This window comes from Anomalospiza imberbis, chromosome Z (assembly GCF_031753505.1).
Source record: "Anomalospiza imberbis isolate Cuckoo-Finch-1a 21T00152 chromosome Z, ASM3175350v1, whole genome shotgun sequence".
NCBI classification, from domain to species: domain Eukaryota; kingdom Metazoa; phylum Chordata; class Aves; order Passeriformes; family Viduidae; genus Anomalospiza; species Anomalospiza imberbis.
The window spans coordinates 1,762,840-1,786,540 of record NC_089721.1 but is presented as its reverse complement, the minus strand read 5'-3'; the positions used below and the strand labels follow the sequence as shown (position 1 = coordinate 1,786,540).

Genomic DNA, 23,701 nt, shown 5'->3' with positions numbered 1-23,701 from the left:
CTGATTCACCAAACACCCACAGAGGGGGCTATTTTTGGAGATGATTTCCTTCCGTCTACTACATCTGGCCATCCCTAGTCACCTTTAATTCATCATCAGCCAAGCCTGCAAGAGGGTGGATTTTTTAAGGACTCGGTTGCTGCAAGCTGTGAAGCTTCATCTGTTGTCTCCGCCGTGTTATTCCACGGCACTAAAGGCCCTGGAGCAGCGTTGTGCTTGCAGTCTCCGATATTCCCTTCACATTGTTTCTCCAGGAGACCACAGACCTGCTCAGCATGGTGCCTCTCCTCCTTGAGATAGCAGCAGAAGGAGCTGTCATGGCATGGTTCTCCCTTTTGCAATTCATGAGCTAGCTTTGACAACTCTGTTGCAATCACAGGAAATATGCTAAAATATTATAATGGCCCTATCGCCACTGAAGCCATTCTGTCCAACAGCAAAGCTGGATTTCATAAATCAAAAGCAATCAGCTAAACTGTTCCAGCTAAATACTTCCTTCCCTTTGATGACAGCACTGGCAGATTCATAAGCCTCCTCTGTTGACCCGACAATAAAGTCAAAGCAATCCTAGTTATGATTTCCAACTGAACTTGCATTGCCAGTGTATGCAGATATCAGGAACTTCTTAAGGGATTCTCCTAAATAATGTGAGGAACTGGGGATTAAGCCATGACATTTTCTCTCTGCCTGTCTCAGGCTTCATATCCTCAGAAGCAGAGCTGAGATTACAGCTCAAGCTCAGTATGTGGTGCCAGACAGTTGACAGCCTTTCTTCATGAATAGGTCAGAATTATTGGTGGGGGGATTTCTCTGGGGCCTGAAGACTTTTTTTCTGGGAAAGCACAATGTGCTGCACACATCCTTTACTTGCAGCAAACACACCTGACAGTCACTTCTTATCACTCATATATCCCATTGTTCAGAGGTTAAGATTGGACTTTTGGAGCTTAGGCCTCATGGGAGAAGGGAAAACAAAACCAGCCCCAAACTCAGACAAATGATTGATGTCAAAAGAATATTTTCTTATGCTCAGCACACAAAAGAATGATGGCAGAAACCAAGGAGGGTCCTTCTTTCTGCAAAAGCCCTTCTACATATGGCATTTCTGACAAATGCCATAGTTTTGCAATCATTTTTTGAGCAACACCTGAAAAATTAATCAGAATGTGAACATGTTGTGACATGTATTTCATCTCAAGGACTATTTTTATATATTTCATTAATTATCTTTCTGGCTTGCAAATCACTCTTTATATCTAACTGTACACCTATGTACACCTCCACAGAAATATCTGGGCCTGTTTCTGCAGTCCCTACACAAATAAAATATCCACCCACCTGAATGGAGGCTCTTTTCAGATAAATGTGGCAAGATTGGGCCTTTGGTGCATATGTGCAAGTAACCCGCACACACTTCTTAAAATCATTAAAAAAATATAGTAGCTATAGATTTATAAGCAATCAAAATCTAAACACAGTAACACTTCACTTATTACAGTGAATTTACATTGCTCATTTATATGAAGCAAACAATGGAAAGGAAATGTCTGTGACCCTGTAATTACAGATTAACTGTAAATGCAGTTTTGCTTATCCTTTTGTCTGTCCAAAAGGATTTCTTGCAACTAAAAAGAGGGATTTGCACTATTTCTACCAACATATGGATGCTTCTCAAGTGCTTTCCCATCTTTTTTGAAGAGCCTTTTGCAACGTATCAGACGTTCCAGTTGATTTTGTTCACTTCCATCACCATAGTAAAGAAAAATCCCTTACTAAAGAAGGTAACCTTAGCAGAGCAGCAGTGAAGCAAACCTGAAGTCACTACTAGTCCCAAACTCAGGCAGAATAAGGAGTAAGGGCTCTAAAGTACCAGCTTCAGTGTCACTACTGTTATCATAAAACTTAATGCACAGCGAGACGGCCAACCTGCAGTGTCACATTGCTCTCTAAATAGCACTTTCATCACAGCACTTCATTGTCAAAGCCCTTTGCACACAAATTTACAGAACACAGCAAAGACAAAGATCTCTTTTGCATATTGAATCAAGGAAACCATTTCACCTGCAGGTGGATGGGGGTGCTGCCTATTTCACAGGTAGACGATACGAGGGGGTGCTCAATAACACGCAGTGTAACTCTAAGACCTAAAACACATCACCACAAATAATATATTAAGCTTAAGCACTGGTCCTTCACCTGCCCCTGGCTGGTGTTTCCTAGGTGAGCTATGACACCTTCATCAAGGTTATGGGTTGCTTCTAAGGCAATCAAACCTCAGGAGTCTAGTGTAAATTAAATACATTCTCACATGCCATCCAGGTCACTGCTGGCCAGCAGGGACTTTTGAAATGGTGACCAATGTGCTTTCACTTTCTTTGTGATCATTTTATCTGTAGTGTGAGCAACTCGCACAGCTCTCAGCATAGCACAGAGGCTTTTAAAAGAAGCTTTGTGCATTCACGCATTACAAAATCAAAATCCAAGTCCATATTTGGATTTGAACCCTCTCCCCCCCAGCCCCCCGCAAAAAAAAGAGAAAAAATATCCCTCATACAGAACTTTAAACTTCAAATCCTTGATCAAAGATCTTGTAATCTACATAAGACAAGACAAGGCAACAGCCCGAGTGCTTCAGACTAAGAACTTAGGCAGGGAAACTCTGTTCATTTAACTATGCCAGCACAGCTGGAACAGCAAACCTCACCTCCTGTGTATGCAGTCATACCAGTATGAAAGGGCATATGGTATGCAGCCTACTACTATAAAATAAATCCAGCAACTTGTGGCATCTTTTCTGCTTCAGGATTTTGTCAGCTGTAGCAGATGAAAAATTAGGCTTGGCATACTTGACCGAGCTACACTGATGACATTTAAAGAATACACCACCAGCCCTTTTACTATCCTAATAACATTCTCAACATACAAAAGCGCCACACTAAGACATTTGACATCTCAAGATGCATAATTTTAAAATAAGCATCATAATCTAAGCCACAAAATAACTTCTCTGAATTTAAACTTCATTTCCTGACATTAACATATTACAGATACCTGAAAGTGTTAACTCAACCTGCACAACAGTGAATCAACATTCAGATACTTTTACAAAGTCTTTAATAAAAATCAACGAGGAAATGTTTTTTTTTTCCTATCTTATGCTGAACCAAAAGATCAAACATGTAAAATATCCCGTAATCCCCTTGCTCTTCATCTCAAGAAAACCTTGTGAAGGAGCTTGTTCCTTCAGCAAGGACTCCAATGTGATGCTGAGATGGTGGCTGTAGGAGGAAGTGCACACATTGCCATGTGTTAGCCTGAAGGAAAGCATCACAGACAAGGAGAAAGGAAGCACAATCAGCAGAGGAGAACAGAAATGCAAGGTGCAAGAAGGAAGAAGAAATAATCTCTAAAACAATATCACAACATGATTCACACAGTTACCTGTTGCTGTGAATGGGAGTTCAACATTTTGTTCTATCCTGGTTGAAAAAATTCATAAAGTGATTTTGTTTATTCCTAACACATCTATCTGCTATTTTTGATCAACACTTTGTGACATTACAGAACAAAGATTTTAAGTTATATATCCCCATTAAGCTATAATGCTAAAGAGTATTTTCAAAAACCTAAAGGCCAGAGAACAGAGTGTTCAATAACATCTGGCAATACCCCAAGGTACTCGATTCAGAAACCTATGTAAAGTCATATAATCTACACTAAAATTATCCACCTCTGTTTTTCTTCAAAAGTTTGGTGCTTTTCTCTATAGTGAAATGATAAATATATTAATGTGGTCTATTTATCCCTAAATGTATTGTAAATGTGCTTCTTATCTGACTTGCTTTCCAGAACAGCATGTACCCTGGGACACAGGAGTTTTGCTTCTCCTACACTGCTACGGACCCAACTCTGCTAGCAGGAAAGATGCTGGTGTCCTAGATCTTATGGGATGCAATGCCTTGAGGAAATCTATATCAAACAATTATTGCATAATCTCGGGGTGTAACAAAACCTCCTACACCTTACACAGGCCATCGAGCTCCTGCCACACTCTTTCAGTGTCCCTGTCAGCTGCAGGTCCCCGTGTGAACCCGCAGGATCCCCTTGCTGTGCATGTGGAGGAAATTGAATATCTCCGAGGGCATCGCGTGGAAGCCTGGGCGAGGCTTCACGTTGTCATAGTAGTGGTGAGTTATAAAAATCCCTGAGGGGTTCATGGGGAAGGCCCAGAAGCCGAAGAGGTGCACCTCCTCGCAGAGCTCCAGGGCCGCAGTCACCAGGATCAGCCCGGTGCTGACCCGCTTGGCCCGCACGCCCTGGCCGAGCCAGTAGCGCGAGACGTTGATGAGATACTGGGGGTGGAAGTAATAAACGGCCTGCTGGGACTCGAAGTCATCCAGGACGTACTTGACCCGGATGGACACGTCCGTGTTGCGCGTGTTGTAGAAGGCCGGCAGCAGCACGGAGGCGTTCTCGTACACCTGGAGCACGTCGTAGAAGGGCTTCCTCCACTTCTCCAGCTTGTGGAATCTGAAGGGGAGAGGGTGCGAGTGATGGTCAGCCCATTCCCAGCAAGAAACACCCAATGGGCTCTTACTAAAATATTTCTGACACAGGGATAATTGAGATGATACTTCCTGTTGATAGCTTCTCATTATCAACGGGAATGTACTTAGATTTGTAGCTACAGCATCAGCATGAAATGTAGGGTGAAAATCCAGGGCATAAAAAACTTCATAATAACTTTCTGGCCATTTCTAATAATGTCTTCTCATAGTATTATTAGAAGTATGTAATTTTTCCAAGATACGTGGTGCACCATGCAGTGCAGAGCTGTATAAAAAAGTGGCCAACACCAAAGCTAGCAAGTGTTTAAAATGTCTAACTGTCACATTTTTAAAATAAATCCAAAGTCAAATTATTTTATGTTGCTTGAGAAAAGAAACACATTCCCCCACTGAGAAAGGAATGAGCAGTAATGAGCCTCATGGTCCCAAAAATGTCACAAGGTAGCATTAGGGCATTAACAAATTTAAGATTAAAATCACTTAGTCAGTCCTGTCTACAGTAAAGTTACACTGACATTTCTTTAAAACATGTGACAATGTGGGTTATTTTATTTATTGATGATCTTAATTTTCCAACATTAATGACTCTGATTCTATGACTTCAACACTGAGTGGGATCCAGTTTCTTTCACCTGAATGTTTCTAAAATGAGACTTGCAAGCAGAGCAGGGGAAATATAGCTGTGTTGTTTTACTTTAATTTTAGCTCATTGCCTTCCCATTTTCTATCATCAAAGTGCAGGTTTAAGTGTTTAACACGTTTCTATGACTTGTTACTTATTCAATTCAGAATGAAATGTATGATTCATAGTGATGGTATAAAGTAGGATTTGGGAAAAAATTCTGTGTAACAGAATTGAGTTAAAGGTAGTTTTGGGAAATCAAGAGAAATGAAAATACAAAAAACACAGAAATAACCTCTCAGTGATTATACTGGGATTGACTGTCACGACATCTGTCTTCACCCCAACGTCCATGAAGTATTTCTCAGATATAGGAGGCAAATTGCATCTATAAAAAAGAGAAATTAATAAGAAAGTTTAAAAATTTTTTCACCTTTCCAGGACTAGAAAATAAAATTTATTTAAGCATTTCTGCCAAGCAACAAATCTAGAATCAGAGTGAGAATTTAAAATTGCATCAAAACATGTTGATGCCCAAACTGTGCAATAATCTAACAAGTTCTTGAGGGCTGTATGAGGACCTCTCGTGTTCCCTCACCTGTGAGAGATGACCCCTCTTTGCAGGTGTAGCCAATGACACTTTGCCTCCTTAATAGCAATTTACCTATTTACTCTGAATGTTTAGGGTGCAAAATGGATTGAAACTCCAAGGCCAATCAGCCTATAAAATCAAAGGCTTGCTGAGCAGTAGCTGAGATGTATTCAATAATTAATAAACTATATCTAAAACACTGCATTTAAGATGCTTTGGTTTATACCCAGGAGAATTTAGGGGAAATGTTCCACAAGAGAGAAATAAACCCAGACCTAATTAATCCCAAACTATCTGCTTCACTTCCTTTTCCATTTATAAGCATCTCCCAACATGGTGTAATAGCAGCAATTCTGACTCTACAAGTTCACCACAGGACATCAAAGTTATTGGAAGTAAACTTATGAGAATTGCAAGCCTTGACTTTGCCCAGCCTCCATTCACCTTGGCCTTGTCCTAGATACACCATGTCACAAAATTTAGAGCATCTCTCAAGAGATGCTGAAGTTACTGAATTGCACACTCACAAGCTATCATGCTCTCTTTCCTTCCAAAGGAAATCCAGCTGAAAAAACACTTCAGCATGTGTTTTCAGGGATAAAATGTGTGGCCTGGCAACCGGTTTTACACTCAGTTTAAGGCAGAGTTAAGCACCGAGTGACACTTTGAAAGCTTTTTGAAGTGACCTGCAAGCCTCAATTAAAACCATCACTGTTAAGACCCCCCACATCTCAAAAACATTGCTGTGCCTAATTCTCAAAGCTGTCCATATTTCTGAAAAACAGGGCTGAGCAAAAACTGTGGTGGTATTTAGGATAAGAGATGCTTACTGTTTTCACAATACCACAGTTCAGCTGTCAGGATAATTTCTCAGTCAAAGAGAGAGGACATTTTGGAGAGCAGAAGAATGCACAAAATTTCTTCAAAATCCTTCTAACACTCAAAAGATTCACATCCACCTTATAGACAGTCTGTCTTTATCTGGACAGAGAATTGTTTTTGGCTATCCTTTTCATAGATAATGCCATTTCTAGGACTTCCTTCTGCTACTCAAGTGGGTCATGTCCCTCAAATCCTTGGGCACCCCCAGTTCCACCTAGCACTGGGCACTGTGCTTATTAGATGATATTTGAGAAAGGTTTTCAGATAATCAGCTTCAATGTTTCTGAATAGGAAATTTACACCAGGATTAAGAGTGACTGAATTTTTGAAGACGATAATGTCTTATAAAAATGGCCCCATCTGCACAAACTACTTTTGCCACACGACTCCAAAACCTCAATCCCACCAAGAGAGCAGTCCCATCTCTAAATTCACCCGGTGTTTCACCACAGAGCTCTGCTCTGGCCAGTAGATGGAGACAGACAATAACTGCTGGTAAATGCAACCCTGGCGTGCATTTTATATATTCTATTGTACTATAATTAATTGCTTTCAGAATTTACTTCACAGAACAATCCTGGCTGCATGCTGCTGGCCACAAGAAAAGACTTCCCCAAGTGTTCTGAAGGTATCACTGAATGTAATCAGGGCTCCATAAGCAGCCTGGGAAATGTTTTGAATAATTTCACTGGTGGCCAAGATGATGATTCCTGATAGTTCAGTGGAGTGGTGACTGGAAAGCAGATGTGTTCAGACCTGACCTTGAACACAAGCTTTACTTTAAAACTGATGTCAGCAGACCTTGAAATTTAAAACACTGGCTCATCTTTTTGCATAATCCACAATTTGGAGATGGTGAACCAGGGGTTTCTTTGGCACAGATATATTTATTCATATTCCAGTTCTATAGACTAAACCTTTATTTAATTGTTACAGTTACCAAACACAACCCAATTTCTCAGTTTTTTAATAATCTCCTCTTTTCTTTCACCAGTTTTGGCACCGTTCAAGGAAGAGTAGCAGTGGTAAAAGAGGACGTCTACTAAAAGTCCTTAAACATAAATGAGATTTGCCAGACATATTTCAGTTTCTGCTTAAAAGCTTGCCATCTCTATGTGTCACATGGACTGGTCCTTTCATCCATACTTATAGTTGTGATCCAATACAACAGCAGGGAATCTACAGTAATTATTTAATGCATATGGAGTACACTAGGATTTTAAGACAGAAATTATGTGAAGCCTGGATTTTCTCACAGCCTTTTTTTTTCATTGAAAACTAAGATAATATTTTTCTGTAAAGTTGGAGCAAGAGGCAGACACAGGGGTCTGAAAATAATGAATCCTGAATGTAGGACCTATAAAATTATCTCATATGATGTCAAATTAATTTAAGACTGCATTGAACCAAAGTCTGATCTAATTTTTGCTGGTGTGAAATCAGAGAGATTAATTGTTTTGTGCGTGGTTATTCTAAACTGACAACAACATACCCAAGATCAGAAAATAGGCCAACTGAAATAAAGAGATTTTTCTTTTCCAGAGAACAAGTCATGAATTTTGAGCTAGCGGTCATATGCCATGACCCAGGCAAAGAGCTTAACAGGATTTAGAGAGGGATTAGTCATGCATATGAATAACCAAAAAAAAAAAAAATTTCTCATATATATTAAGGATTATAAAACTGCTGCTAGACTCTCTTATCCAGGGACACTCATCGTGGGACATCCCAGTTTATGCAAAATCTGGATAATTCCACATACAGTGAGGAGCAGTGAAGACATTTAACCTTTAAAGTTATTCTGGTGACTCTGGAGACCATGGATTAATTATTGATTACAGTAAATCCTGTTATTGAGCATCTGAGCTCTGTACCAGTCTGGAAACACACCTCTGAGGCACATCAGATGTGAGCTGTTAACATCTGACCAAGATGCTTGTCACTCAATAGAGGCTCAGATCTGCCCCAGAAAATTATGCCCAGGTTCACAGGTTCATAGGACACTGCTTATAGGGTAATATCCATAGAAGGATGAATCCACAACCTCAGTGGCAGAGGATATCCTGAGAGAGAGCATCAGACTTTGCTAATAAATCAGTGACTAACCCCATCGAGTTTGGGGAGAAATAATTCCTCAAGGCTTTATTTAAAAAAAGAAAAAAATATTATGAAGTAAGATGTTTTGGGGGTTTTGGGGTTTTTTTTTGGTTTGCTTTTTTTTTTTCTTGTTTTGGGTTTCTTTTTTTGAAACACAGCTTTTTGTGGAAGAAGCACACTTGACACAGCCAATTTAGCAAATATCATGTTTCCATGTGAGAGAGAATAGCTTAGCAATGTTCCATTTGTCATTAGAAAAGGCAAAAAATAAAAAGAGGAAAATGGAGCCATGGTGGTTACCGAAACACAAAGTCTGCACTGTCAATCTCCCGGCCACATCTGCTGTTCTTCAGAATTCCTCCGTTCCCAACCACTGCACACCTCTTAAACTGGGAGCGGTGGTATGGCATGTCCTGCAACAGCACGGCAAGGAAACAGTTAAAGACCCCAAAACATGGAGACAACAAGCCTCTTTTTCACGTTTTCCTTTTTTTTTTCCTCTGCAGCTGCACCTTGACACATTAACCACAGGGTGTTGACACTGGTTCTGGGGTGCAATATTCCCTCTGCACAAAGTGATGGGATATTTTGCTGTGCAATTAGAGATGGCACAGGCCACAAACCCAAATGGAAAAAAAAAAACCAAAACAATAACCTGTTCTTTTTTCCCAGGTTCAATAACATAAGGAGTAATTTTAGACATTTGCTTTCCCCTTTGATTTCCACGTGAGGGCACACACCATGAATTACGTGAGTTAGTGTCGCTCAGGCACTGTTCTCTGAGCTGCCTGCAAACTGCTGGCTCCTCAGGCTCTGGTGTCCTGCTTTTGGGAAGTCTGCACACAGAGCTCTGGGGCAGCCAACAAAGCCCAAGAAGTCTGTCAGACAGCACATCACAGAAAACAGCCCGAATTTTACTGCTTACCAGCTCTAATCGTACTAATAGCATTAATGATTATTAATTAGCATTGGCACTACCAGCACTGCCTTGGGTCAGGCACCTTTATGGATGATGCATCTTCCTGTAATCTCTGGGCAAAATCCTGCCTTCACACACAGAGGTGCAGCCACTGCCAAAGCCAGAGAGTGAAAATCACATCTTGAGAACAAACTGGGCTGTTAGGGTGAGAGGGCTGTGACGAGGAACTGAGCCATGCTACACTTTATGAATATGTAGGGGTGTGCTTATATAAGCATGAGAGTGCTCGTTTTTGGTACATACATATTTTATCAATAATCTCACGCTGCAAACTACAGAGGGATGCAAGAATGGTTTGACATTTCTGGGTGATTATTCCCAGGATCTTTCCACGGCATCCATAAGCCAGGAGGCAAAAAGGGCATGCAATTACACCTGTCTGAGAAAAGCAGCAGCTGTCTGACAGAGAGGAAATATGGAGCTGTCTGTGCTTTATGCAGTGATTTCTTAACACACAGTCCCTTGGCAGCCCCGGAAGGGAAATCAGAAGCCAGGTGTCCATGCTTAGCCCCTACAGCGTTGCTTCCGTGTTTTCAGCTCTTTATTTCCTACATGTGCCAGGCTGCAGCCCTGCTCAAATGCAGAGGGTGGCTTTGGTCACTGCCCAGTGACTCCCAAAGGCATTTTGGCATGTAATAAAGCCTTCACAGCATCCTGATCATACCTGGATAAACACCACATCAGCTCTAGCACACTCCTAGCAGATCTCAGGGGTTCAAACTTTCATGCACTAATGGGTTTTGAGGAGAATAGTCCTGGACTTAGATGTACCCATTCTTTGCACGTCTCCAGATGCCAAAGTGCTTTCCTGGATCCCAGCCTTTCCCTGCTTTTGCCCCAGCTCCCCATGTGTGCATTCAGATAACAACACTTCCCTTCCTCTCAGCAGTGCTCAGAAAGCCAAAGGATTAGAAGTGGTTGGACCCTGAAGGACAGGTTCAATGGCACAGATTCTAAGTACTTAACCTGAATATAGGTCTGACTTTTCAAAAGGGATAAATTTCAGCTACCCTCTCCTAGTATGCTGCTGTGAATCGAAGGGGTGTGCCTCGTGATAAATCTGCAGCCACATCAGCCCATTCCTGCTCATCAGTCACTATGTGCAGAGGGAATTGCCCACTGATTATAACCTTGAATACCCCTGGAGGTCAAGCGTTATTTGCTGGAAAGGTTTTGAATAATCATTATGATGAATACATTTTAAAACTATGAATCCCATTCACAGATAATCTGAAAATGGAAATAAGTATAAAAATAGTCATTGTGAATATTAATTATAAAACAATCATGCCAAAAAGAAAAGCAGACCTACCCTCAAATGTTGGATTTATTATATGTGAATATTTGAAAGAGTTCTGATAAATCAGTGTCTCTTTTATTTAGCTTTCTTATTTCATTATCCACTTTGCTCCTAAGTCAGCAATATTCTGCAGGAAATTATATATATATATATATATATATATATACACACACATCTATTAAAAAATGGATGGATGGATGGATGGATGGATGGATGGATGGATGGATGGATGGATGTGTATATATATATTTTGCAGATGACACCAGAAAACAGAAGAATAATCTAAAATACTGTATCAAAAATAAAAATTTTCAAAATATAAGCAGGGAATTTTTGAATTTTGTGGAAATGTCAAACAAGTGCTAAATGCATGGCTATAGGATACTGCCTAGTGTAGCAAGTACAGTGAAGCTGATCCTGCAAATGGGCAGAGGCACCTTTGGAAACATTTTGAAGATTTCTTGGTTGATATGAAAGATTCCACTCGTGTCCACTTCATATTTCAATTTGGTTCCCAAGGGAGTATTTTTTTGGGTGGTGAACAGAAAGGATGGGGCGTTGCAACACCTTGACAAAGTAGACCTGTGAAATGAAAAAGAAATAAGAACAAAGAGCTCATGGCATGACACAGGATTTGCAATTGCTGTTACTCCTAACAAGGTATTTTTCACCAAAAATAATTTTTTTTTTAGCTCTAGGATGGGTAAAATGGTGGTTTCCTGTATTTTCATTCAGAAAACTTCAGATTTGGTGAAATTTTCTTTGATTGAGAAAACTGTGGCAAAACAAAAAGAAAATAGTAAATTAGATACTTGCACTTGTCACTTCTAGGCTGTGGGGAATTCATGTGCAAATTCTGCCCTGCTCTAGCCCCAGAGATGAGCTTCTGCCTCCAATATCCTGGCAAAACCACCTCAGTGAATTAGTCCCTCTCTATCTGAGAGGTCTTCAACATTTTATGAACTACATACTCATCACTGGGCAGGAAATGTAGGGGTTAAAGAGTACCTCTGAAGATGTGGAAATATGGCAGGGCAGTATTTAAACACAGCAATACCCAAAGACACTGCCCCACTCAACAGACTGCTGTGGAGCACAGCACACTTTGACTACAACCAAAAAACCTTCAAAGATCTTAGTTTTGCCCTTGGCCTTGCACATGTGTGCATCAGGAAGGTGATGTGGCCCTGACAGACGGGTGCCAGGCAAACCGGTCTTGCCTAAAACTCCAAAATTTCAAATAAATGACCAAAATTTTATTTGTCCCTGGGACAAAATGGAATAAATTCCAGTGCAAATAAGAACTGCATAAAATCCCAAAGATGGGATTCAGAGTAAGAGAGGAAAAACATTCAGCTCTGATGTCTTTGCCGTTTTTCACATGAAATGTAAATGGGAAAAGCAGCTTTGTGAATAAGATTCCCTTTCCCACCTCCCATCGTGCCCTGGATGCTTTTCTTCTTTTACTGGTGGTACTGAAAGCCCTGACTTCTGCTCACCCTTATTCCAGAGATGGTTTATTTCTCAGTCAATGTGTTTGATACCTTTAGTGAAAAATACATGTCGTGGCGAATGTACAAGCATGAAGACAAAGCCAGATGGCTCTCAAATAACCCAGATTAAATGCCTTGCCTCTGGGGTGTGAGGCCTCGTATTCCAAGTTGGAAGAATAAGCCTGTCTTCTTTATGGGCTTTATTACAAGCACCAGAAATCAAATAGAGAATTATGCAAAGATTTCAGTGATGTCCAATTATTCTCATATACTTGACTAATGCAGGATGGCACCAAATGACCATCAGATCAAGGCAGCAAATGAGACTGAAAAAGTCAATGAATAATGTCTAACAGCAAAAATAATTACAAACAGATACTGGAATTGAATTGTTATAGCTGGGATATGAGAAAAACCTCTTCATTGGCTGCTCCTTAAGGAATTGAAAGAGATGTTTTTCCTTAATGTCCAGCTGGTTTTCCAGAGGCACAGTCCTTTTTGTGAATGCCTGATATCTGATGGAAGAAGACTCTCAAGGAAACAGCTTTCCTTAGTCTCTAGATACAAACTTTATTGTGATTTTTGCATTTCATCCTGCTCTGCTGCTCAAGTAGCTGCCATTTAAATCTGCTGGATTCTCCCCATCTCACATGATGGGGCTGGACTGGCAAAACTCAAAATCCCACAGCTCGGACGGTTACACGCTTCATCCTCCCCCTAAAAAACCTCCAAACTCAGAGATCTTGGTTTGCTTTTAAGGGACAGCAGCTTCCCCACAAACTCACACACTGATGTCTCTGCCCCACTGAACACAGATGAAACAGGCTTTAGACTTTTTTTTTCTTTTTAATTGCAACCACTACTGCTGTTCCTGAAACCAGTTGACAATGATTATGTTAAAATCTGGGTGCCAGTGAGGGCTCCTAGAGCAGTGATATATCAGTCAGGCAGGTAGAAGCAGTGACAGGAATCTTTTATCTCTTTTATTTCTCTCAGTGCACAGGGTGGAGAGGGATTCTTTGTTTAATGTGCTGGTGCTGGTGGCCTGAGATGGATTGATGGTCCTCCTGGTGGTCTTTGGGAAGTCCTTTCTCATTGTTCCCACCTCTGCTCTGGCCTCCAAATCTCAGAGGGCTCCTTTCCATACCTCAAAGTGCTTCTTTCACTCTGGGCACAATCATTACTCCTCTCATGCCAGCTGTTTTTAAAATAATGAGTTGTAATCCTCAATGATTCTTCTCTTCAAAACAGGCTCTGATAATTGCCTATCAAGTAATTTTCAGGAAATATACAGGGATAAGAAAGAAAAAAAGAAAGAAAAGAAAGAAAAGACAGAAAAGAAAGAAAATAAAGAAAAGAAAAAAGAAAGAAAATAAAGAAAGAAAAAAAGAAAGAAAGAAAGAAAAAGAAAGCAAGAAATCAAGCAAGAAAAGGAAGAAGGAAGGAAGGAAGGAAGGAAGGAAGGAAGGAAGGAAGGAAGGAAGGAAGGAAGGAAGGAAGGAAGGAAGGAAGGAAGGAAGGAAGGAAGGAAGGAAGGAAGGAAGGAAGGAAGGAAGGAAGGAAGGAAGGAAGGAAGGAAGGAAGGAAGGAAGGAAGGAAGGAAGGAAGGAAGGAAGGAAGGAAGGAAGGAAGGAAGGAAGGAAGGAAGGAAGGAAGGAAGGAAGGAAGGAAGGAAGGAAGGAAGGAAGGAAGGAAGGAAGGAAGGAAGGAAGGAAGGAAGGAAGGAAGGAAGGAAGGAAGGAAGGAAGGAAGGAAGGAAGGAAGGAAGGAAGGAAGGAAGGAAGGAAGGAAGGAAGGAAGGAAGGAAGGAAGGAAGGAAGGAAGGAAGGAAGGAAGGAAGGAAGGAAGGAAGGAAGGAAGGAAGGAAGGAAGGAAGGAAGGAAGGAAGGAAGGAAGGAAGGAAGGAAGGAAGGAAGGAAGGAAGGAAGGAAGGAAGGAAGGAAGGAAGGAAGGAAGGAAGGAAGGAAGGAAGGAAGGAAGGAAGGAAGGAAGGAAGGAAGGAAGGAAGGAAGGAAGGAGAAAAAGAAAAGAAAAGAAAAGAAAAGAAAAGAAAAGAAAAGAAAAGAAAAGAAAAGAAAAGAAAAGAAAAAGAAAAGAAAAGAAAAAGAAAGAAGAAGAAAGAAAGAAAGAAAAAGAAAACACCTAAAAAAACCTAGGTGTGGAGATCACATTGGAGTAACTGTTATGAGTCTGAAACTAACAATGATATTTTTAAAGATGTCAATGACTAACTCAGCACATGCATTCTCACATTCTGTCATTAACTCCTGACAGCTATTTCCTGGAATCATGTAAGAGAATCTGGGGTAAAGCAGGGGGCCTTATTATAAACAACATCTCTGAATTGTACCAGTGACTTGCAGACTTCAGTCTACAGCACTTACCCTGAAATAGTTTGTTTTAGTTTTTTAGTTTGTTTTCTCAAAACCTACTCAAATATGGCACTGGAATATATCAATATATAACATTCAAAAACTAGTTTGGCTTCAATCTACTGTTGCCTTTACAAGGCCAGTTTCAAGAGCTGTATCTTGAGAGGATCACGGAGGAACTTCAGCAGGGAAGCTACAAGAAAAAAAAAGAGAACACTACAGAAATTAACTGAGAGGTCTCTGAAGACCAGAAAATATGTAGATAATCTGTGTGTAATAGCTAAGAAGCCATTAAAAAAAGCAAAAAAACCAAAAAACCAACAACCAGAGAAAGTCATAACCAAGGTCTGACAGTACCTAAAACACCCAGAAGAAATCAAGTTTGAGTATTTTGTAGGCTAAATTTGCATTATCACCAGTGATATTACCATTCCAAGCCAGAGACTTAGGTTGATGTGTTAGGTGCAGCCATTAAATCTCATCTCCATCCTCACTGATGCCCAAATAACACCTGGAAATCTTTTCCACACCAAATTTCTTGCCTTTCCTGGAAGACTGTTCCACATGCCAGAAATCCTGACACTGAGAGCTGTTTTTTTTTAAAGTAGGGGGAAAAGTCCACATTTATTCAAAAGGATGGTACTCCAAATGTTGTCAAGCTTACTCTTGCTATCCATATGAAATTTTGATCTCTTCAGAATAAACTCAAACTAAAGTAAATTTTACTCAGTCTCATTAATGTGAGACATTCTTACTTGAATAAATTGGCTTCTGTGACATTCATCTCCCATTTGCACATCTGTAGGCTCTTCCATCTGTCAAACAATTCAGTTTGTTTCACCCTAAAATATAAAAAAGAAAGAAAAAAAGAAAAATTAAGTTTATTACAAGGGCTTAATTTCCTAAAACAGCTGCAAGATAGAATACCATGCAAATTGATGGGACAAATCAGCCAGTCTAGACAGTACAAAATTTATAATTTTTCTTCCTTTTTTTGCTCAGACATAGCCACTCTAAGCTCTGTGCACGCAAGAATTGATGTTTGGGACTGATCTCTTCTCCCTGATAGGCTTTCTCTGTTTTTTTCAGTATAAAAAATGCAATTTTGAGCAAGAAGCATCTACTCTACCAAAATCTGCTGGGAAGCAAATGGGTTTTTTTCAGCTGGGTTTTGGGGAAAAGGTGCACCCAGCAGAAGGGCCCCAGAGAGGGGTATTGGAAAAGAGGATTAATTTTGCCAACTAAGGCTGCATTTTGGTTAGGCTGATGTAATCTGTGAGATCCTACAGTACAACACTCTATGTAAATTTATTTTATGAACCATTTATAAGCTCATGTGCAGGGATAAGAGTCTATGATGGTAAGAGGAAATAAAAAGCCCTTTTACATAAGGATCTCTACCTCCTCCTCTGCTAATCAATACACCTGTAGTCACACTAAAAAAAAAAAAAAAACTCCTCTTTCAACAAGGCTGATACAGGATGACTAATTTTTTTATGATATCACCAATTCCAAGAACTTCCACACTGAAGTTTTCACGTATTCTCGTGCGTTTGGACAACAGAGATAATGAAGGCTTTGCAAATATCTAGAGGTAGGAAGCAGCTGTATAATCTGGCTAAGAAATTTGGAAGTCTGCGATTTCTGCTAGATTGATAGGTCGTAATGAATTCTTTTCAGGCTTGAGGGCTTTTAATGTTTGAATAAAGCATAGACTTTTAAGATAATTATATGTTTAATACGAGTATAACCGATCATTTCCCAGGCTGAAGAAGTTGCAGGAAGGAATTAGGTCATATTGTACTTTCTGTAGCCCACCAGAGCACATTAACTTGGAAATCTTCCATTACCATAAGGGCTGACTTGGGAAACATAGCACATTTGAATCGAGAGCATCAGAAGAGACCAGCAGAGTAAAAGAGCTTAAAGTCAAATGGCATCTACTGTAGAATTTAGGGTAACTCGTATCTAGCTGAGCAGGACTCCTCTACCTTCCTTGGGCCACTGGGTAAGATGAAATAAAACGAGGAATTCTCTGTGTCCTCTGATAAGTATGCAGAAAGAAAAAAAAACAATTCAGAACTCCCCATCTTCAGCAGAACATTGGAGAAGTGTGACATTCTCACCCCTCCTATTTATTTTTAAGCGCTGCGAGTCAGCAAGTGGTGCAAAGTGTGTTACTCGTGTATCCTTCATCCAGTGCAGGAGGCAAGGGCATAACCTACATTTTGCTGTGCACAAAGTCAGGGAGGGAGGCATGCTCAGATTTGTGCAGACCTGGAGCAACAAACTGTATTTTCTGCAGCCCTGGCTGGTTAATGTTACGCATGTGTGGAGCTGCACTTTGAACTGACATTCCCAGGGCTCTTTGCAGACCCTGTACATTGCCTGTAATGTTACTAAACCACTGGCTTTAGATGTGGTGAGGGATTAGGCATAATCTAAGCACCTAAACTCAGCAAAATGCTGAAAATGCAAAAAGGCAACACTAAAATCATCCAGCTGTACACTGCCATACTGGCAAACTCACTTTTTTCACCCAATTCCTTCACTGTGCCTTCATATATACATCTCATTCAACTAATTGGTTTCCTGACACACTAATTGCACCACAAAACACAATTTAGAGGTATTTTATTGTTTCCCAGAACCACATTTTCTTACCTTTTCACTGAGGGATTTTGAGTTGTGAAAATCTCTGCTGTTTGAAGAGGTCAGAAATACAAATGGGCTCAGAAAATATCTAAACAAATGAATAGAAAGGTCTATTGTCCACTCTGATTACTCTTGTCTGGACTCCTTCTATTAGTCCACAAGTCCCCATGCCAGTACTTATTATCAGGAAGGGCTGAGAATTTTCTTCCTTACTCAGCCTTCACTACTCGCCACTGTCAATGAAAGACCCTTAAGCTAGACACTTGCATGAGTCAGTCTGGATGTTCTTACTCTTTAATTACTGGAAATATGATATTACAAACACTGCATTGAATTCTCAACAATAATTCTAGGCCTGAGCAAAATGCCTCAATGTATGGGAAAAGCTTCCATGTTCTGTAAATGGACATCAGATCAAATTCAAACACTGCTTGCACAAGTAAGAGAAGGCGAGAGGTCCCTTCTGAGATCCCTGTTGATGTCATCTCTTGAGCCTTGCACCTTTTGACAGTGTCATTGTAAGATACCATTCCATCCTGCCTCAGAAGTAACACTTTTAGCAATGCTTTTATTGCTAAATACTTCTGCTTTTTACATTTAGTTCATACTTACATAGACAAGACCTTCACCTCAATGATATCCTGCCTTAATTCCAGGCATTTTGTAGAGTTGTATTCCAAAGGTCCTTCATAAAACTCAAAATACCTGACGAAGGACAAGAAAAGAGATAAAAAATAAGGTTTAGGCTAGAATAATTGTCCTGCACATCAACAGAATTTTGCTGAAAATTGTCATTTATGATTTTTTGCCTAACTTGAGGCTGCACTGCCTGGCCCATAGGCAGCTTGTTACTTCACAGGAAAGCACAGATGTCCCTGCTGGTCATAGAACAGTCTCCCATACCAAGTTTGTCCATTCCTATAGGAGTTCGTCCATCTTGCAGCAATGACAAGGACCAGCTACCTTTTCCAGCAGTCAGCACTTGGCCGCTGGAACTGAAAGTCAGGGCAAAAGCACTGATCATTTAAGGAACACTGTTCCCATCTTTGGGGTGCCTGACTGTGCTGGGTTGGAAAAAAAAGTACCATAAAATTGCTAGAGGTTGTATTCCATCTGTGGAGGCAATTCCATAGTGCCTGACCAACTGAACTTTTCACTGGGGTTTACTCTTTTGTCTGTTTGGAGCAGAATGGAAACAGGGATAATATTCTAGAAAAAAAAAATTGAGAACAAAAGGATTTGAATGCTCAGACACAGCACAAATAAGAGTGATATTCTTGATCAAAATATAAATATTTACATAATATTTACATAAAGACATAAATATTTACTTTATTGGCTAATTTCTTTACCTTAGTCACTGGGCTGAAGGGGAAGAAAACCACAATGGTAGCTACTCATGCTCAGGGAAAAGAAAAAGCCCAGGCTGACAAGGGAACTCAATGAGTCTGTATTGAAATGACAAACAAGACTTAGGGTTTGAACCAAGCTTTGCATCAATTTCACTCCTAATCATTAGAAGTCTCTATTAAAACTTAGTTCCTAAGACCTGCACATACCCATGAAGCACTTGAGAGGACAATGAAAATCTAAGAGATGATGACCTGGAGGAATAGGTATTATGAACAAGGCTAGAGAAAGCTCTTTTGATGGATCCTTCAAAATCCTGGAATTCATGAGGTTGTAACTCCAAGAACTCAATTTTTGAATCTTCAATGGGAAAGACAAAGATAAGATTTATGGAAAAGCTTCATTCAAGCCATCACTGGAAATGTAATATTTGAGGTTTGTGTCATTGCAAAATAATATCAAAATTCATGTTTGACCTGTGTGTAACTGGAAAAAGTCCAAGAGCCTCCCAAAGCAATTTGGTTTCAACTGGGAATGTTTCTGCCCTGTCAAGTGCTGCTTTAGGAAGTGTCTCCTTCACCTCTCCCTGAGGTTTTCACCACCTCAGCTTTGTCAAACCCCAAAACAAACATTTATGAGATCCAGAGAGAGGCACAAACTTTGAGACTAAAAGGAGAAAGGCCATGCTTAAAAGGTGTTAGGAGGAGGTGTTAGGAGGAACCCAATAGCTCATTTTAAAAACATGTGGCTGTTTGTAAATGTGTTTGTACAGCCTTCAAGGCAAAAAACATGTATTTTTATAAATTTTGTAGAGAAAAATATGTAGTTAAAGTGTTCCAAAATCAGTGAGAACTCTATGAAAAGACTTCCTCAGCCTGCTGAAGGGAGACAACGTGAACCTACGTCTGGGTTCTCACCAAAAGGCTCGCGCTCTCCTTCCAGCTGAATCATTCACCTGGATATTCAGCATTTACTAAGGAGCAGCTGAAATCCACTGCCCTGGCACATATCCCATCTGCTTGTCTTGTTGAGCTGGAGCTGAACAACTTGTGAAAGAGGCTTCAACTGGATTTGGATTAAGAGCCCACCTGCTTGCAGCAGACCAAAGCCCTTTGTGGATGTACTCCAGTTAACTTCCCCAAACTAAACCAAAATCTCTCTTTAGACAGCACCATAGAATTTCTTACTGGTCACAGAATTTTCTTGGGCTGAAGGAATACCCTCTGGCTACCAGCACAGACAACATTTTAATCCTCTGAAATAATCGTTTTTCTGACTGTCTTTTGCAGAATCAATCCTTTTCTTTGGTTCTTTGAGTGGGACAAAGCTGGCACCCTGGATGTGCATGTTCTACACAGTAACTAGGGGCAGGTACACACCCCCACACAACACTCAGCACCTTATACAACCCTCCTGCTTCTCAGGGTGTGCAGGAGTGAGCAACGCCTATCAGCCTCATCCTCACCTGTCACCTAAAACTTCATTTCAGTACCTTGAATGTGCCTCAGGACAGATAAGCAGAGCAAAAAATCTAGATTAACATTTATTTTTATCTCTCCTGTGCACTTCTGGCTGTGCTGCTAGGTTAGAAAGCAGCAGCTCAGATGTTGAACAGCACAGGCTGTCACGTGGGAACACCACAGCACAGGAAAGCTGCCTTCAGCCTGTGGCATTGGAGTCAAAGATGTCATTTTATGAAATGGAGATGAAATTTCCTGTGTCCCAGCCATTCCCTTTGATCATTGCCTGTTTACTCAATCCACAAAACAAAAATAGAAATGAAAAAGAATGTGTTACCACAGCAGCAGAAGGTTAAGGAGGAAAGGATTGGGTCAAAAATAAACCACTTCTGGATCTGAAAGGAAATCAATCCACTAAGCAACACCGCATTTCTAGCAGAGCTATTCCATAAGCCCATGATTGAAAAAGCACAGGACTGTCCTGCAGGTCTCTAACTCTCACAACAGCTTCAGCTTTCCCAACAGAGCCACTGGGAGCATTGAATTCACCATTTACTACCCCATGGAAGTGCAGAGGGAGGATCCATGGGATGGGCTGGATGACACATCGCTGGTGGGACATGTGCAGCAAAGGCAGGGGACACCAGCAGCAGAGTCGTTCTGCACAGAGAGAGGAGAAAATGCTGCTGGCCATGGGGTCAGTTAGACTGAGGTGAGCTCAGTGATCCCCAGCTATTGAATAAACATCCTTTGGGCTGTCCTTCATCAGCCTGAACCTCACTGGAGCAGACAGCCAGCCACTGAGCCCTCCTTACTCATAATGCTACGGATGCTGCTGCACATCGGCTGCACGAATGGTGCTGCAACAGCATTAGGAATTTTTCAAGACAGTGGATGGTCAATAGACTCAGGAAAAAAGGGTTCCTCTCTTTCTCCCAGGAGTGTTCATGCTATTTATTTGCTTCACGGTGATTCCTCCTGCTGCAGATATTAGCAGGATACTAGCAGAGGCCATTCCCTGGAGCACTGGACAACCTCTTCCCACAGAAGTGCTTGCGCTGTGCTTTCCTAGAATGCAGCTTTTGCACAACACCAGGCCCTAGCACAAGGAGCATGGGTTCCCTCAGCCTCCAGAGATGTCCTTTAACCCACATCCTCATCTTGCAAGGGTCTGGTCCTGCAGGGAGTGTTTGGCGATCAGGCCCCCGCACTTTCCCAGAGGAAGCATCAGTCTCACCCACTCCCTGGTCTCTGAGAGCTCTTCCTGCCTATTAACTCCCACTCTAAAACATGTAGTTCCCTGTGAACGACGATACATTTGCCTGTCAGAAAGCTTAATTAGCGCAAATGGAAACTGTCCTCCCCATCATCCTCCTCAGTCTGATCTCCAGCTAAGAAACAAGGATGTAGTACAGTTTATTTTGATTTATGCTCTGGATTAGTGACAAGTGACAAACCTGACTATACTACTTACTCCTTTTGTTACAGAAAAGGTCTGTGTTTTGGCTTTACAAGAATGACAGTCAAGTTTTATTATCCATAAAACAGAGTTGATCTGTCACCGCCATAATGTCCTCTCCCTGCATTTTTCCACTTCCCCTGATGAAACATAAATAACTTCTATCCCTTTAAATGTCACAAGTATACAGGAAAACCAATACAAGAATTCATGATTCTTTACCTTAAGAACACAACTGCCAAGGAATTACAACAAACAGCTCAGTTGCATGTAGGATTGTGCTTTCCCAGGGCACTGGGCACTACACACCACTCACTGCTCTGTGTCCGCTCACGTCAATCGTAGCTTTCAAACCTACAACACTTTTCCAGGATCAAATTCTGTGCCTGAACACCACACAAATTGCAAGTGCTCAGAGGCCACTGGTTTTTTACAGCTCACTGTACTCACTACCCAGAAATTAGATGCTATTCACTCTGTAATTTTCCATTTTTGACGGACCGAAACTTTCTTCTTTTCTAACCTTCACGTCCCCCATTGCAAACTCACCTCCAGCTGAGCTGCCTACTGAGCTTGCTAGTGAGAGACACATTTGGTTTCTCAGTACATCAGCTAACACTTAGGTCTTTGATCATCTGCAGTTGGGCTGCTCCTGCTTTGATCAGAAGTAAGCTTTTCTTGATCACACTACACGAATTAAAAAGCCCGAGACTTCAATCCTGCCTTCAAGTGACGCTTGGGTTGAGACTCTGATTTGTCTGATATACTGAACAAAGGTTTAAAAGTATAATTTACTGCAATGGTCAGGCATCTTTTAAGCAGGATCACTTTCTGAAGCTGCCTTCCCATTAATTCTGCTCGTTCCTGAGGTGCCAGTTCTTGACACTGTTTGCAGCAAGGCTGCAGCACTTGTGCGGCGAGACCGCAGAGCATCGCAGGAAAGATTCCACCTACCCTACAGGAAAAACAAAGATCTTTCCAAAAATATACATTATCCAGCGACTAAGAAATGAGAATAAATGAACCAAGCCCTGCAGGCTTCTACTAAATGCTTATTAAGAGTGCTGTCCAATTAGCAGTGCCTGCACTCGTCAGTAAGGGCAGATCCATGGCCAACCTCGAGATTCACCTTCCTTACTCAGGAAGGTTCCAAGTGTGCCAGAGCGCATTCCCCAAAGCGGGACTCACATCATCTGGCAAGGCCTGCATGGAACCTTCAGGTCCCTGGAGCAAAAATACTGCTGGGGTGGAGCCTATAACAGCTCTAGAGGCCCTGGACAATCCATCTGGAATAGAACACAGTAGGTGTTGACTTCATCAGGGCCCATTGTGAGAGACCAAATCCCTCTGGCCTTTGCTTCTCTTAATGCTTATATGCAACAACATCAAAACCCACAAGATTTGGTCAAAATGTTTAAGGGCTTTACATCAGTTCAGGGGTTTTTCTCCCTTAATAAAAGCATCCTACCATTTTGTATGGTCTGTCCTCCCAAGATTATTTTGTCCCATTGGGAATCTTCTGTACCTGTTCAGCAGGTAAAGAAGCTGATATAGATGTGGCAAGGGAGGCAGGAATCGTTGATGCTTTTAGACTAATTTAAACTTCACCAGGACCTTGGACAAAGAAGAAAAAAATAAGAAAAATCACATTGCTGCTTGTGCTGTTTCTGCTATTTGAGAGCCTGAGTCGACATGTCCACAACAGGATGGTGCTTGAGAGGTTGAACTGAGAGAGGAAGAGCTGTGGGCTCAACAGAGGAGACTGGAGAAGCAGCAGGCTTCTTTTACACAGCTTGAATGTTTCCTACAGCTTGAGGGAACTATTTGATCATCTCATCCTTGGGTACAGCAAATATTAGAAAAAGACAGTTC

General features: G+C 41.1%; 1 protein-coding gene across 3 annotated transcripts in view; it reads right to left on the bottom strand.

Annotated features, from left to right (window-relative positions):
* Positions 1–258: 258 nt before the first annotated feature.
* ST8SIA5 (ST8 alpha-N-acetyl-neuraminide alpha-2,8-sialyltransferase 5) overlaps positions 259–23,701 on the bottom strand; it is a 70,696-nt gene continuing 47,253 nt past the window's right edge. For all 3 annotated transcript variants that reach the window (XM_068177098.1, XM_068177097.1, XM_068177099.1), the window contains 6 exons: positions 18,173–18,265; positions 15,661–15,747; positions 11,478–11,622; positions 9,062–9,174; positions 5,486–5,578; positions 259–4,530 (listed from right to left, as the gene is read on the bottom strand). In XM_068177098.1, coding sequence (XP_068033199.1) covers positions 4,068–4,530; positions 5,486–5,578; positions 9,062–9,174; positions 11,478–11,622; positions 15,661–15,747; positions 18,173–18,265 — 994 coding nt within the window. In that variant the 3' untranslated portion in view covers positions 259–4,067. The remainder of the gene's footprint in view (positions 4,531–5,485; positions 5,579–9,061; positions 9,175–11,477; positions 11,623–15,660; positions 15,748–18,172; positions 18,266–23,701) is intronic.